Here is a 16,947-nt window from a genome sequence, read left to right as displayed (position 1 = left end):
TAAAACTTATGGAAAGAATAGAATTTGTATTTTATTCATTTATCAATTAACTAAAATCCTGCATTAACGTTATATTGCTATCTTAATTTTTTTTATTATCAAATAGCAAATTTTGGCTCTTTTCCACCATCCACATAAGTCACAACAACCTAGAACTCAATTTTTGTGTTGCCATTCTCTACTCAGCTACTGTGTTGAATTTTTCCTTTTCTTCGATGTTTCTGCTGAGATTCTGACGATATGCCCAGCCCATAAAATTCTTTAAGAACTGGCTTAGAGTCATGTCTCAGTGATGCAGCCCATTCTGTTCTATTGAATATGCATGTATGATGCCTATGAACAGGTGTCGGCTGGATTTGAAGCAAATGGCCATGTGAGAGAGGAGCATTTCGGAGATGGCTCTTGGATGGATTCTGTTCTGGAGCATGAATTGGAACTCTTTGATAAACTACTGTCAACGATAAATATGTCTCTTCGGATGCTGAGGGACAGGATACGTGGTTTTGATCTATTGACTCCAGACATGGAAGAGCTGGGTTCAACTCTCCTGCAAGGCAAAGTACCAGCAGAGTGGCTGTCTGTGTCGTATCCTAGTTTAAAATCCTTGGGGAGCTACATTAAGGATTTGAAGGCCCGTGTGAGCTTTTTCCAGGTGAGTATTCAGTTTCATTTTTTTGTTTCCACTCTTGAATTTTCAAGTTTAACTGATTAATATTATCCTCCACCTCTTTTCCTCTTCAGTTTTCTTTACTTAAGATTTAACATGATTTTGTTTTCATCACAAACTTTCATATCCTTTATTCATTTGTATTTTCTTTTATCTTTTCCTCTTGGCTAGGGCATTAAAATGCCCTGCGGGTATATGGTTGACAAGTATTCACTGATTTATATTTGAGCGTGCGTAAAATAGGCATAGGGTATTATGTAAGTGATTGCTATGTGGGATGAAAAAGATTAAAAGGAGATTCATTCCAATTTATCTTCATCCTACTCGAATTGTGCCATCACCATGTCAAACAGCAGAGAAAGAATTTTTAGATAAAATGGTAAAATTACACTTCTGTTTTAGGCAGGATTTGTATTATCAGAATGCATATAAACTTCACCATTCAATGATATCAGCAGATAATAAATGTATATGAAGCAAGAATAGTATATGCCCAAGAGCATAGCCCTGGGGAACAACACCCCTGGCTAACTTCTCAAAGGATTTTGTTGTCTCCGGCATAACTTTATGTAATTTGCGTTACATATTGAAATGAAATGAAATTATTCACTTTGTAATTCCACAAACTTTATTTTAAAAAACTAAACCCAGATTATGATGTTGAATGTCATCATTGGGTGATGATGACGTTCAACGTTGAAACCTGGGTTGTGTTTTTAAAATAAATTACTAAGTGAATAATTTCATTTCATTTCAATATGCCCTTGAAGGAGGATGAATATTTCATCATTTTACCACTTTAACTGGTTTCTGTATCATTTGTATTTGTAAGAATCATATTAAATCATTTTCCATACCTCTAAATCCATAAAGGTGAAAGAATTTTTCGAAAGAATTTCACCATCAATTGAGTAAAGTGTCTTCTTAAGATCATAAAAAATTCCTGTGGTATTGGAATAGCTATGGAAACCATGTAGAACTGTACAGTGGAACATTTCTTAACAGGCACAATTTGTTCCAGAATCTTACTTGTCATGCAAATCGCTCATTGAGTGGTGAATTTTTCCAACAATTCTCAATTTTTCCCACACATATATTAATGAAAATAATGATAATGCATCCCATGCCAAAAGAAACAATTATGTACAAGGTTTATTCAAAGAAAATCATATGTACATTGCTAAGGATTGTAAATCATCTTCATATTTTCTTCTATCACAGAATGGGAATTAGATTTTCAGAAAAACATCACATTTATCTTACCCTTCTAGATTTTACATTCATGCATACATACAAGGTACCCTGCAAGCCACTGCTTGGGTGTGTGGCAAGAGGTGATTACACATCAGGCTACTTTTGACAAAAAATACTTATCCCCCATAGGGTGGCCCATTGAAGGTTCATGGAGTTTCTGAAAGGAAACACGCTGTGGAGTAATTTTCGAATCGCTGTTCACATTGGCATAAAATAGCAGTGTACGACAGCATTTCATTGGCTTGCATCCGTGAAATTCATTCTCCTCTGCTGATATATAGGTTCACTTTGGCATCTTCTTCCAGAGGAGACCCGTTTTGCCACAATTAAAGACTGAATCTGCGATCTTCTTGAAGTCATGGATGAAGTTCTCTGCTGCCTTTGTGTCAAAGGTCGCTGCTTCACCATGCCTCACAGTGCTGTGGGATGGCAGTTCTCCTCTTAAACTTCTCAAACCACCCATGTCTTCCCTTAACTACTTCTTTAGTTTGGCCACTGATGATCCTGGAATCTTCTATATGAAATTCATCGTCTCAGGCATTAGTCTCTGGAATTCACACTACACATTGAAAGATTGACGTAACTTAGTAAATATAGTAATTACAGACATACTTGTGTGTGCAATTACAAAGTTACTTCTATCTTGTAATGCCTTTTTAATGAGGTCGGTGAAAATCACTTTCACCTTCTCACAAATATGTAAGAGCCAATTTGAAGAAAGAAAAAACCACACAACTTCAGGGTTGGCAATGGAAAAATATACCAATGGAAGATTGAGGCATCAGGAAGGCATGGAAGAATTACGTTGAAGAACTCTTCCAAGGGCCCAAATCACCTGAACGTGAGAAGAGATCTTGGTAGAAAAAGATGAATAGGGCTTAGGATGCTGAGAAGTGAATTCATCAGAACGGTGAAAGACTTGAAAAGCAACTAAGAATTCACAAAATAAACTGAGAAATAGCCAAGATATTTAGGGTCTCAGCAAAGGATGACCTCTTTGTAATAATCAAACATAGTTACATCAGTGTAAAATAACCAGAGGACTTAAATAAGAGTGTGATAATTCCAATAAAGAAGAAACAAAGATCTGATAAATGTGAAAAGCACAGAACATTGAACCTAAGGTCTCATGCATGGAAAATACTTGTTTAGGATAATTAGCAGAAAAACAGAAGTAAAGATAGAAGGAAGCCTCATGGAAAACCGGTTTGGATTGAAGAACAACCGAGGAACTAGAGAGGTAATACTCCGCTTGAGGGCGATGGACAAAAAAATAATACAAACACAAGTAAAGAAGTCATTATGTGTGGTGGTATTTCTTGACTTGTGGAAGGGCATCAACACAGTCCAATGGAACAAGGTGTCTGAGACACTAGAAACGCTTGGAATGGACTACAAGTACAGAAGAAAAATCCTCCTCCTCAACAACAATTAGGCAACAACCATACAACCATAAAAAACAGAGGGAATAAGAAGGCCAAATAAATGAAAGAGTTAGACAAGGATGCAACCTCGAGACAGCACCATTCAATGTATATCTAGAAGAGGCAATCAAAGAAGCTCAAGAACTGTGCATCAAAGGAGTCATGGTGAATGGCAAAGAAATTCTCATGCTCTGGTGTGCAGATGACATCACAGTAGTTGCAATGCAAGAGGACCCGCAAGCAACTCGGAATGCTATGGACCAAATACTCAAGGAATATAATATGAGCATCAATTATTATTATACTGATGATGAAAAGAAATAGAAATTCGTCTCGAGTATTTCACGTCAGTGTGCAGTATTCATGAGAAATTTAAATGGTAATAGAAATAAAATATTGTATTACATACAATTCCTTACAAGCACAGGCACAGCATAACATTACCATGGTAATGCTTTTCTTTCAGAATCTATGAATTGAAGAGAGATTAAATGCCCATTGTAGAATTAGCTACTGTAGAAATGTATCGACACTTTATCAAGAGTAATAATAGTCGATGTAACAACAAATACTTTGGACAACATAAACGAATAATGAGTTAGTCAATGGTAAAACACCCTTAGTGTTTAAACTTGGCTCTAACCCTGTGGACTGCGATGCATCGTGCATGACTACAAATGCCTGTGGCATTGTGTGTACGGCATATTGTCACAACTTCTTGTACCTTTAAAGCCCCCAAAATTTCTGAGTGCAAAAGGATACTTTGATAGCTAAACTGAATATAGCACTTGAATGGATATCAAGGGATCCAAGTTCAAATCCCCCCAAGTTCAATACTCCCATATGACAAGAATGCTGCTCCTACCCCAAAGCCACATGACTGATGGATGTAATCTTGACTATATGTGCTACACCAAAATGTGCTCTACCTTGTTCTTGCTCTTGAGGTTACAAAGAGTCTGATTTGTGCAATGTTTCTGAAATACCACCCCTGCGTATGATGACGGCTTCATTTGTAGCATGTTAACTTATATTTCAGGGGTGGCAAAAAGGTGATGAGCCCTCAATGTTCTGGCTGCCGGGCTTCTTCAATCCAAAGGCCTTGGTTGTGGGCTCCATGCAGAACTACTCTTTGAAGATTGGAGTTCCGATGAGTGGTGTCCGACTTGTGGTGGGCACTCCGAGGGATTCTTATGTGGACTCTGGGCTGTGTGTATATGGCCTCCACTTGGAGGGCGCAAGCTGGGATCAATCATTGTAAGTCTGAAGTGGAGGGCAATCCTTCTTTTGAGGGCAAAATAGTGATGTGAAGGTGTTTAAATCTGTAAGCCGGACACGCTTCTTTCATTTACAGGATGCATTTCAAAAGTAATGCTTTTTTTTAAATATTTTTTTTAACAGATTTGCTTAAACACATAAAATTCTTCAAAGTACTGTCCTTGGACCATACACACATTTTTTCCAGTGGCTCTGCCAAGACCTGTACGCGCCCTGGAAGGCATCTTCGGGACCTCTCGCAAGGTCTTCTTCACGGCTGATTGGATATCTTCTATGGACAAAAAACGGTTCCTTTCAGGGCTGCCTTAATCCAAGGGAACAAAAAGAAGTCTGCTGGGGTGACATCAGGACTATAGGGGGGGGGGGCAGTATTGGCACCTGGTGTTTGCCCCGAAACTTGCGGACTCGCAGCTCGTTGTGGCAAGGCATGTTGTCGTGATGGAGTTGCAAGGTAGCGGAGATGTCTTCTCTTGTCCTGATGACCCTTTTTCGGAGTCTTTCAAGCACATCCATGCAGTGGGCAGCATTAACTGGCCGTCCTTGAGGAACAAACTCCTTTACTGTCAAAAAAGAGAATCAACATTGTTTTCACTTTTCATTTGCTCATTCTTGCCTTTTTGGGCTTGGGGGACTGGTTGGTGTACCACTCAAGAGCTTTGGTGTTTTGTTCCGGAGTCGTTTTCAAAAACCGAGGTTTTGTCATCCGTGATGATGTTGTCCAAATAATCAGGTTCATTTTAATTACGTTGCAAAAGTTCACTTGAAATTTCCGCTCGGTTGGTTTTTAATGACACGGTTGGCACGCAGAGGTTTATATTAACTGACGTCCTGCTGCTTCAACAGCTTGGAGAGGACTGAGACAGGTTTTGCAGAAAATCTTCGCTACCCCCCACCTACTCCAAGTGATTTGATCCCACCCCGACCAATAGGAGCGGTGCAGGAATTTCAATTGCATTACTTGAAAAACGCACCCTGCAATACATTTTGAAGATAACTTAGACATGACGGCCAGTATGGTGCGCCATGAGAGAGATGGTTGCAATCCAATCCTTTGCATCAGAAGGTTGGTTGGATGCTTAACTGATGTAACCAGGGGTCTTCTTGGTTGGAGCAAATTGTGATGAAGTTGGGTGTCCTATGATAGAAGAGCCAAGCTTTCTCAGTGATCAAAGCACACTTGTGATGTCAGGAAATTCACAATATGAGGAAATTATAGTGGGTGGGTAAGTGAGTGTCTATTATTTCAACTTTTTTAGATAACATACTGTCTTCAAAGCTTTTAAGAAAAATTGTTTACAGCATCTGGAGTAAGATTTATCTATTTACCTAAAGATTACCATGACCAACTTCTTCATTGATTACTCTCCATGCTGTCTTTTGTTCATTTTTTGCATCAAAAATAATGTCCTAATTTGCTTTATTTTTGTCACATCTAATTGAATTATAATAATCTTTTTTGTATTTTATGTAAGCTTCCTTATCATGCATGCTTTCACTGGTTTTGTAAGAGTGATAGAGCAGCAAAGTAAATCATTTCTAAAATAATAATTCCTCCATACACCAAGGATTATTTGCCCTTTTAATGAGGTTGCAGTTCTGTATTTTTTTAGGAAAGCAATGTTCAAAAATCTCTAAGAAATTACTCAAAGCCTTGGAAAGCTAAGTTTCTCCACGAAGCCGAAGCAATTACTGTGCCAATTGATGAAATTGAGAAACAATTTGAATCTCTCCAAAACTTCAACTGTTATGGCCTTATTATAATTCTTTTCCTTCGCTTTGATATTTTTTTAAATACACCATTAGGGGAGTGATTTTTGATTAGCCAATGCTCATTGAGGAATGGCATATTGTAGTCACTGGATTTTACAACTGCTTATATCTTGAACATCTTATTTCATTGAAATCTCGCATTTTGGCAAAATGGTATAATGATGTCCACATACAGTTAGAAAGACTAGGTTTAGAAATTCCAGATCGGGAGGTGGGTAACACACTTACTTATCCGAACACATTTCCATAGTGTTATCATTGTGGGCCTTTGTTGTTGTGGTAGATACTGGTACTACATGATTTTTAATTACCTTGGAGTTGTACTTGCTTATTATGGGAACTGCACCTGCCACAATGGGCTCATTTATTACCTTCCTCCGTAAATGGTAGTTTCCACAGTTTGAAATGGTAATATTTGCCAACTTTCACTTCACCTGGCCAAATATCATCTTTAAGGAGGTGCCCTCTTAGACGAATTGGAACTTTATGTTTCTCCAACTCTCAAGCTTTCACATGTTGAATTAATGAATGGAGTATTTTTCCACTTTGTGAGTGGTAACTACATCCAGCTCAGCTTCAGCAAATACCGTGCAAAACTTGGTGGCATACTCTGCCAACAATTTCTCATGACAATTAAGAAACAGATTATTGATCAACACTCAATCATCAACAATTGCATTTAGCACTTTGGCTGCTGCTATCGTGAATGGCATCCTAGTCACTCGCGTTGAATTTGCCGAACCAGTTTTGTCAAAATAATGGTTCAATGATTTGATTTAATTATGGAAACATATTTGGACAATGCCAACACAAATCTTACGAATAATCACTAAAATTAAAAAAATATATAATTATTACATTTGGTCTCTTTGATTATCATTGAATTAGTTAAAAATATCATGAAAGTATAACAAGTCTCTGAATTTCGTCACTTTTTTAATGTAATTTAATAGAAAAATAACTCTTAGAGAGTTATAAGAATTTCTTTCTTTAAATTTTTATTACTTATTATGCTTTTTCAAAGGCAATATGTTCACTGTTAACTTGATATGAAGCCCAGTATATGTATATACAGGCCCAGCCTAGTACATGTACAAATGTGAGATAAAGCGAAAGCAAATTAACAGCATTTTCAAAGATTTAAATCTATTTATGGTTTATTGTTTCATCCTGATATTTCATGGAATAGAAATATTTTGTCTTATTTGAGGGAGATCATTTCCAAAGCATGTGCATATGTTTAAGTTATCATCAAGTACCGTGATGAACTCACGTACTGCCCTCTTCCTCTTGCGATTGCTTTCTTTGGTTGTAAGATTTTGGCGACACTGTCCACCCTGGCTTGAATCTATCCTACTTCCCAATTCTGCATTGACCTTTTCATCCTGGAATTCGTGCTTTATCCCAAAATATTTCCCATTAATTCACTGCTAAACTCATACAGTTTTCTACACCTTTATGCATATATATAAAAAAAACAACCTTTTCACCTTTGTCAATGCCATACCAACTTAGGGCCAACAGTATGGTTCTGATTGACATGTCCAATTAAGGAAATGTTGTTGGTATTTCTGGACTAGATTTATATACTCACTTGAAAGTAATGTGCGGAAGTAAATGAGTAAAATGCAATGTTTTTGCTGTTCACTTTCCGAGACCATAGCACATGCTGATGCAGCAGTGAAATGTGAAAAGGGAACTGTGTAAATATTTGCACCATTTGGTGTGCACTTAAATAGACTCTTAAGGGCAACTTAAGATGAAATTCTAATTTTGCACTGACCATTTCATAGATAATTCATCTTGGTGAATATGTATCAGAACTGTATGAGGCGTCAATTGTCAGCAAGGTTACCCCCATCGAGAAGGGTAGTTTTCAGTCCCAGCACACTGAAAATGGTACTAGGTGGATGACTGAAGTCTGCCTAAAAGTTTAAACTGCTCAACTAATTCCATTCTTCAAGAATTCCTTCTTTCATTTTTGCTTGTTAGTCAAAATGATTCGATGAGATTGATTATTCAAATTATGGAAGTCTTGATACATATTTAGTTGGGCAGTGTAATAGAGGTGTAAGAAAGCAGCAAGCACAACTTTTAGCTGCACTGGCACAATTATTGATGAGATTTGGGGTGGGATGGGAGGGTGAGAGATTTGAGATGCAGTTGCCTTGTGGCAGGCCACCGTCTGCACCACGGCACGCCCTCTCCCTGCTTCCAAGGCCATACGCATTTTGATGACTACCACTCAGATGATGACGCAAGGGTTCCAGGTGCATAATGGCCAATACCTAATGAGGTCTCGGTGCTAATATGGAACGATCCGCAATAACCCACCGCTGGAGTAACTCCATTTTCACCCAGGAAGACCAAAAGACAACAAGCACTGGACGTAATATATGTATATAAATTTCAATTGCAATACAACACACGTTTATTGTTATCCGGTCATTATAATATTCAACACAATTTATTTCCTGACCTGTGGAGGTGGGGTGAACACACCCTGGCCAGTGGGCTGGTCAAGCTACTCTGAGGTGACAAGCAGGTGAAGTCGGGTGAAGGGCAACGTGGGGGGCAGAAGATACCTGCAAGCATAGTCAGTCAACACCACAATGCAATGTATACTTATAGAATAATGAATCATTTCCAGTAGCGATGAAAGCAAAGAAAATAGAGAGCAAGAAATTTTCAAGTTAACATACCGCAAGAGAGAATACTGTTTCTAGATCATCAAATGAAGAACACAATGCTTTTTCCACTGTTCTTTATTTTTACAACTATATATATGTATACTGTTTCTAGACTTCTATTGTTATTTCTGGGGACTTTTAGGGAAGTTTTGTAAACATGGTGTCTTTTTAGGGACTTGCTAGTTGTATCCATCATTTTGTTCTTTATCTTTCCTCCTTCCAGACTTAAATCCCATTCTTTGTCTTCGTCAGTGCTTTTCATTCATTATTCCATGCATGAAGTTTGAAGAGTGGTGCTATCTATGCCTAGTAGTATGAATTTATCCAAAATTGAGACAGAGAAATGTTGGAAGAATTCCCAGCCTTAAGTGCTCCAGCCAAAATAGGCTGATCATGAATAATGTTATGTCAATGGGGATATTTTTGTGTTGATTGCAGGTGTTCAATAAATGAAGCAAAGCCAGGAGTGCCTTATTATGAAATGCCAGAGTTGACCATCTTTGCTTTGGAGGTGGGTGGTGCTTATCAAGATGACTGGTACTCCTGCCCCCTGTATAACAGCCCGGATCGGAAGAAATCTCTTTGCTCTTCTTGCAACTTGAGTAATTACATTGTGTCCATTGACATTAAATGCCATGAATCTCCAGAATATTGGATAAAAAGGGGAGCTGCCTTTGTTTGTCAAACAGAGGAATAAAACACTTTTGATTTACTGAGCGCATGTGTGAGCAAATGAAAGCTGAAAGTGAGCATCCTTCACTGCTCTCAGCCAAACAAATTCCTTTTTAGCATCAGGAAGGATGGAAGTATACTTTTTACCACATAACCTCAGGAAATTTATAATTTACCTTTGAAATTTAATTTAAATATGAACTTATGAAACGAAGTTATGGGGAACTTATCAAACAAGTCTAATGGGGTACATTCATTAATTATTTTAAAAGTATATTATAAAAGCATTAACAGTTGATCATTAATAACAAATATTTCTCTTTCTATTATAAATATTCCTTCTTTTCGTACTGCTGCAGGGAGCATTATTCTATATTAAGCTAATTTTTGGCATATATTTAACTATCATTCATTTTAATTCAAATGAATCCTCCTGGAGTTTTTGTTATGGAACATTCTTATTTGCTTTTACCTTTCTGGTAAAAATTTCTGAAAAAGGATGTGACGATGAGAAAAAGTCATTCCAGTGTATTGTTGACTTGATTGTTTTTCCTTTTAGTTATGTAAGACCAATGCTCATCAATTGTCTATTATTATAGGTTATCGTAGGATACCCTAATAAAATGCTCATTTGTTCAGATATCCTGGTTTCTTATTTATACATATTGGTTGTTCTATAATAACTGATGGGGATTACCTCTGGGGAGCAACCCCAGTCAATAGCCGAATGCTGCTATGCTTTACCCTCCAAGCTACGACACAGCCATAAGAGACCGAAATATTTCCTGAGCAAAAAAGTATTTCAAGAAAGATCCAGGCCACACATTCTGTGCAAATAATTGCATCTAGGCGTACGAATTCTAATGTCAAAACTAATGTTTAGCCTTACCCGGTGAAATAGGATGGTACTCAGGGCTGGAGAGAGGATTCCTCATAATACGGACTGAGTAAAAAATTAAATACAGACCATATTGTGTGGTGTATTTCATTTTTATTGAATAGCACTCTCCATGGGTGGCATTTGATTGCTCGTCCGGAAATCACCGTGGGTGGGCACTACCCGCTGTCTCACGGCGGTCAGTTGGGCGTCTCGGAGGGGCGGCGCGTCCGGGGGGGGGGGGGGAACCGAGTAGCCAGCCTTCTTCCCCTTCGCTAGTGCGGACCCCCATCACTTCCCGTAGTGGCCGTGGTGGTGGCCTCCGTGGTGTCCCCCACCTCCGTGGTGATGCGGGTAGTGGCCCCCTCCGTAATGCCCTCCTCCGCCGCCGTGGTGGTGGCCCCCTCCGTAATGCCCTCCGCCGTGGTGGTGGCCGCCGTAGTGCTGCTCTGCTGTCTCCAGATCAGAGGCCAAAGCCACCGCCGCGGTGACCGCCACGAGAAGAAGGCATGCGATGATCTAAATGAAGTGAAGAGAGGTCCGAGGGGACGCAATTAACGTTTTTGTGCTCAGCTCAGCTGGAGGAGAGCAAACATTTTCTTTACTTTTACGGCTAAGATTGTCCGAATTATCTTGGACACCTAAAGAAACTTTAAACCAAGGCTTTGGCGGTACGTATCAGCCCGGGAAACGACCTCGTCGACTTAATTACTTGGGAGGCTTAAGGAACCTGTGTGTATTCGGAATTAAGAGTGGGCAGAATTTCTTGTAATGGCACTCGGAAGGAGAACGTCCCTCCCCCGGCTGTGTGAGGGATCACCGTCCCTAGAATTCCCCTTTCTCTAAGCTTTTGGAATATTGATTTATCCGCATATGGGTGGGCAAATCGCCAGAGAGTGGGTGGCGGAGAGAAGGGGGGCGAAGAAGCTAATAGGGCACAGAGTAACCACGGAAGGTTTCGAGGGCAGACGACGCTTTTAATTAATAGAGAGCGCTTGCCTAAACTGTCATATTACTTTTTCAGGGAATATTAATAAGGAGGGACAACCTTATATATCGTGTACAATTGTACATTGAAACACAAAAGACATTTGCCTTGCAATCTTCATAATGTACAATAGTAGTATAAGTTAAGGGACGTATATATTGAAAAGAAATACAACATTGAATAAACTCTTTCTGTTGCCACTAAGCCAGTCAATTCTGGCTTGACAGCAGGAATATTATGGCAATAGATTGAGAATTAGAACAAAAAATTGAAGAAATTAGCATAACATCTTTTCAATTTTTACCGTCGACCTTAGTTTAAATAATAAAAAAATAATGGACATTATGGTTCAGAAAATGACTAGCATATAGGACGAAAGCTTTTCCGTAATACTTTGCTCATTGTTCTCAGGAAAATAAATCCTCGAATTCGCAGTAAATGTGCTTAGGAAATCTTTTCGCGTGTACCTTTTGCACTCACTGAGAAAAATATAAAATACTTGGATTTTGAAGTCTACGAACCTTTCTTTCATCCATTTCAGCAGTCCCACCCTCTATTTTTCTTCTGTCGAGCGTTTACATGGTTTCAGCCTTAACGATTCTGTGCATATTCGGTGACAACCTCAACCTGATGGTATGCCTTCGTATTTCTCCAATGGGAAAAATGATTAGGTATCGCAGTCTGGAACTCAGTGACTCACCGAATGGACCAGCTACTTAGAAGGCGATAAATCATCCGTCCTTGGGACGGTTTTGGGTCAATCACTCATTGACTTCCAACGGCACTCGATAAGGTATGAATGAATGTCCGGGCACATTGCAGGTACGCTCCTCATCCACCGCCGATCCAGTCATCTCGCTCACCTTCTCCCTTCTCTCATATCGACGAAGTGAAGTTTCATTTGATTTCCATTTCTCCCCATTTGACGCGTAAGTTAAGCGTTGCCCAAATAGATACGAGAAGCGCCATCGAATGAATGAAAGAAGAGGCTTGACCTCTTGCTTTCAGCATGTCCGTCGCCGAAATTCTTGCAGCTTAACCTTAACAAATGCAGAGATTCGGTGTCAAGTACACTGCCAATAAAAGAAACGGCTTCCTGCATCCCGAGTCATTGGCCTATGAATAATGAGGAACTCCTGTGGGTTTCTCACCTAAGTCTAGATGTTTGTTACATTGTACGGGAAACTTAACTGGCCAGCACCCCTCCCTCCCTCCCCCACTGCGAACAGCCGGTGCACAAGCAGACAGCCACCCCGAATGAAATTAGTAGTGTGTTAAACCTACATTTAAACAATTCTTGACCACCAGACGCCAGCATGTCTGCGGATAATTGACGGTGAAGATATGAGACTCGAGTGCCTGCGCAATTAAAGGCCCTGAAAGCTGTCCCTCACCAAAGGGGAGGGGGGAGCCGCGAAGGAACTCAGCGGTACGACGGTTACGTCACTCCACGACAATGTATTCGAAAAATAACCGACGGCTCCGACCGTTTACCAAATCCGTTCATTGAGGACAGTTGATAATGGCATTTGTGAAATTAACGCGTCCTTGTTACTGTGCGTTCCATTGTTAATGAGCCGGTACCAATGGTCTCCTCTCACCGAACAGGATTGATTCTGTGTACATACTTATCAAGAAGATACCGGTCGGGGTGAGAATCGCCTCGGTTGCAGTCGGAACCGAGGCGATGGGAAATGTTAGTCCGATGGGGGAGTGGGGGGGGGGTGGCAGGAGGTCCCAGACAACCGCCCGCCGTATTCGATCTCGGCCAAATGGCGATTCTATTCGACGCGTTGTTCCCAACGTGCACATCGATGAGAACCCAAGACCGACCATTAGACACGAAGGAATGGGTGGAATATACCGCTTGAGGGGAGGCTAGGGGAGAGGGGGGGCGCAATCGCTTTGCTTCTGCCGGAGGCCAACGCCCCTACGGTGCCAGGGTTCCCTTCCTCGGCACCCTGGAGTCGGAGGGCACCTGTCCCGTGTCGGGTCGGGCAGGGACCGCGACGGACACACACTCCTGGCTGACCGCCTTCCCTTGGACACATCCCCATCGGCCGGGCTTCTTCCGAGGGTCCCCCAGGAATCCCGTCCCGTCCCCTCGGAATAGGTGCCAATCGGGAGGAAGGTTGGCGTCCGGGGCGATTCGTTGGCGTGGGGCCATCGGGAGGGTCCTTCCTCGGCAGCCCTCGACCGGGGGATCTCACTCACCTCGCGTCGGAACATGGTCGTCGAAGGCGGACTCGAAACTCGTCGCTGGCCGAGGGTGCTTCTGCTCGACTGTGGCCGGCCGATGGGTGCCCCGCGACGCCCACTCCGCTCTTTTATATGGACGCCCGTGGCTTCCTCCGCCTCCCGGGCCCACACCCTCTTCTGGGCGGGCGGCGCTGGAGGGAGGGGAGGGTGCGTGTTTGTACGCGTGCCCCGGAGGCAGGGAGAAGATGCTCACCCCCCCCCCCCCCCCGCTCTTCTCTCTCTCGCCCGAACGGGCACCCCTCCCCAAGCACGGCCTCGTCAGCGGTCTCCGGGGATGGGGGGGGTGATCTCTGAGATGCAGCTTGCGACGTGGTGCCCATTCGTTAGGTTACGCATAAGCTTATATCTTACGAATTTTCCTTATTACGCAGTTTTTAAATGCGGTATACTCACCTTTTTCCTATACCGCGTGCTAATTATTTTGCGGTCAAATCGCTACTGCTTTTGTTTATGAAATTTTGACGCTTGAGAGCGTGATGACATAAATTGCTGTCATATCCTTAAATCCTTCCAAAAATTCGAGTGCGTAAAAATCTTTTCTAAATCTCACGAACACCATCAAAATATGCTAAAAATGAAGTCCATTCATAATTTGCATTGGCTCTAAACTCGTGGGTGTAATCTTCCTTCTGTGATTAGTTCATGAGTAAAAAAAAAGCCATAAACACAGTAATCAACCCGAAGGTCGGTTTAGTAGGTGATGGTAGATTTCACCCAGTACTAAGCCCTATACGACGTGTGAAATTCACACATCAGGGTAGGGGGGCCAGTTCCTTTCCCTGTGCCGGTTATGGTTTCCCAGGAAGATCTGGTACCCTAAAAATCACTTTAGCTTGGATGGAGCTGCAGGTACCCAGAGTGCCTTGCCCGGGAATCGAACTCGGGACTCTCCGGTAGGCAGTCCAACACTCTACCCACTGGACTACCGCGGCCCACAATAATGAGTAATATTTTCTATTTTAGCGTCTGCACCTCACGGAAATAATTAGATTTGATCAGATGAACTCTTTCTCTAGTTCTATTGGGATTCTACTTGCTGTGAAAAACCGGCCATCTTTTCAAAAGCTTTCTTACCCGTAGATTTCCTATTTCTCATTTCCTCAGTACAGCTTCCATTCCAAGTTACTAAACTTCCCAAGTACTGAATTAATTTCCCTTGCTCAACAGTTTTTCCTTCCACTCATGTGCATGGATGATTTCTTCATTCCTTACACGTTCATGTATTTCCTACGTTTACGTTCAATCCTATTTCTTTCCCTACTCTTACAATACTCGCCATTATTTACAGTAGCTTCCCTTCTGATTCCGCCAGTAATGCTTAACCATCTGCGTACATATTTCACGGTATTTACTATTTCTCTCCCCCCTTCCACCAAAGCGCATCTTCCTTCCTCTAAGGCCTTATTACTTAAATCCACATGATTGATATTTAAGAGGGAGTGTGACGCAGCTTCCTTCTCTGACATCCCTTCCAATACCTTCTTATCTACTTTCCTTCTCTTACCACCACTTTCTCTTTTTTACCAAGTTCTTTCATTGTTCTTCTATCCTTCCAGGCTCTACCACTTAAAAAATATCCTCGCCAGCACAGTTTAAGTTGACACTGCCCAATGCCTTCTCCCAATTGACAAAATATCGTATATGTGCATGTCTCGATCCGCATGTGACATTTTTCTCCTATCATCTTAAGACACCTAATGGGACCTCGTGCTTCTATACTCTTCATGAATCCAAACTGGTTTTTGCCCATATTCTCTTCAATTATTTTTTCTATTCTCCGAAGTAAGTATCTCGTTACATCTTTCGTAAGATGACGGATTAAAACTAATTGTTATATAATATTTACATACTTTTGCACTGAAATTCTTCTGCGAGGAAATTAAAATTTCCTTGAGTAACTGTTAGAGGCCAAACCCCGAAGTCATAGATTCGATTGACTATTCTGATCAATACAGATATTGCATTAGATCGTTGTGTTTTCAAAGCCTCAGAGGGTACGCTCCCACCACTCAATGCTTTCTTTTCCCCGAGGTCTTGAATCGCCTCCACCACCTCACGTCATTTCGCCCTCTATCCTCTTCATCATATTCATCACACTCATTTTATTCATGACGCCAACAGCCTTGAATTATAAGCATGTGAATCATATAGGTCCTCCACCCAGGTCATCCGTACTTTCGTGCTCTCTTCCGTGCACAACGTCATCTCTGTATCTTCATTTTGTATTCCCTGTTGGCTTATGGTCTTCGATTCTCTCATTCTCATAAAAGGTTAAAGCACATTGCTCCCCCCTCCTTAAAGATGCTTCTTGTGTGATCTCTTCTCATACCCCACTTTGATTACTGTGATGTAGTATACCAAGACCTTTCAGGCGAACTGAAAACCAAACTCCAGAGGGCCCATAATTCCTGTGTGCGGTTCATATGTGATCTTAGGAAATACGATCATATTTCCGACTCATTTAAGAGAATATCCTGGTTAAAGCTAGGAGGCCGCAGGCATTTACACATTCTTTCACTTTTCTACGGAATACTTTCAAACCACACACCTAATTATCTATACAAAAATTTCCTCTTCATCAGCTCAATCCACAACAGAAATACTAGGGGTAATAATAAACTTCTTGTCCCACACCATCGCACGGAAATCTATCATAAATCTTTTCATGTTACAGCATGCCGACTGTGGAACTCTCTCCCAGATGACATAAAAAACTCTTCATCAACAACAACATTTAGAAGAGCACTTCACAAGTTCATTTTCCTCAGGTACTTAACCAGTATACCCTCCGTCATTCCACTCAGCTGTTATACAGATCACTGTTTCTACTTTTTTTTCCTGCTTTTTTGTTTTGTCATCTCAAGCAGCAGGAGTTAGCATCATTATTTTTAGAAATATTACGCTTCTCATTACTCCGCATGTGTTGTCAATGTATTTGATTTCTCCATTTCAATTTCAGTAACTTAATAATATGTATACTATGTAAGAATGATTGTTACAATGTAAATGTATCTTTCCTCTAATTAATGGGGTTTTTGCAGGTTTTTCACACCCCCCGTCTTTTCGTG

The 16,947-nt window shown here is 40.9% G+C and overlaps 2 protein-coding genes across 2 annotated transcripts; one reads left to right on the top strand and one right to left on the bottom strand.

The window, feature by feature from the left end:
* The first annotated feature begins 523 nt into the window (after positions 1 to 523).
* On the top strand, positions 524 to 9,780 carry LOC139691495 (dynein axonemal heavy chain 12-like). Its single transcript, XM_071589344.1, has 3 exons — positions 524 to 652; positions 4,385 to 4,602; positions 9,522 to 9,780. Exons 1-3 carry the CDS (start codon positions 524 to 526, stop codon positions 9,778 to 9,780), a joined length of 606 nt encoding a protein of 201 aa, XP_071445445.1.
* A 946-nt stretch (positions 9,781 to 10,726) lies between these two features.
* On the bottom strand, positions 10,727 to 13,928 carry LOC139691521 (uncharacterized). Its single transcript, XM_071589380.1, has 2 exons — positions 13,835 to 13,928; positions 10,727 to 11,151 (listed from the first exon to the last, which is right to left on the bottom strand). Exons 1-2 carry the CDS (start codon positions 13,847 to 13,849, stop codon positions 10,924 to 10,926), a joined length of 243 nt encoding a protein of 80 aa, XP_071445481.1. The 5' UTR covers positions 13,850 to 13,928; the 3' UTR covers positions 10,727 to 10,923.
* Positions 13,929 to 16,947: the final 3,019 nt, after the last annotated feature.

The sequence above is a fragment of the Hetaerina americana genome, unplaced genomic scaffold, assembly GCF_022747635.1.
Source record: "Hetaerina americana unplaced genomic scaffold, ioHetAmer1.1.p SCAF_37, whole genome shotgun sequence".
In the NCBI taxonomy this organism is placed as follows: Eukaryota; Metazoa; Arthropoda; class Insecta; order Odonata; family Calopterygidae; genus Hetaerina; species Hetaerina americana.
This window is presented reverse-complemented; position numbering and strand designations above follow the sequence as displayed.

Bases quoted from the DNA above. Each gene is read 5' to 3' on its own strand.
- LOC139691495 (XM_071589344.1), top strand. From the start codon at position 524: ATGGAAGAGCTGGGTTCAACTCTCCTGCAAGGCAAAGTACCAGCAGAG. The intron at 653-4,384 runs GTGAGTATTCAG...CTTATATTTCAG, and splicing joins CCCGTGTGAGCTTTTTCCAG to GGGTGGCAAAAAGGTGATGA. The intron at 4,603-9,521 runs GTAAGTCTGAAG...TGTTGATTGCAG, and splicing joins GCAAGCTGGGATCAATCATT to GTGTTCAATAAATGAAGCAA.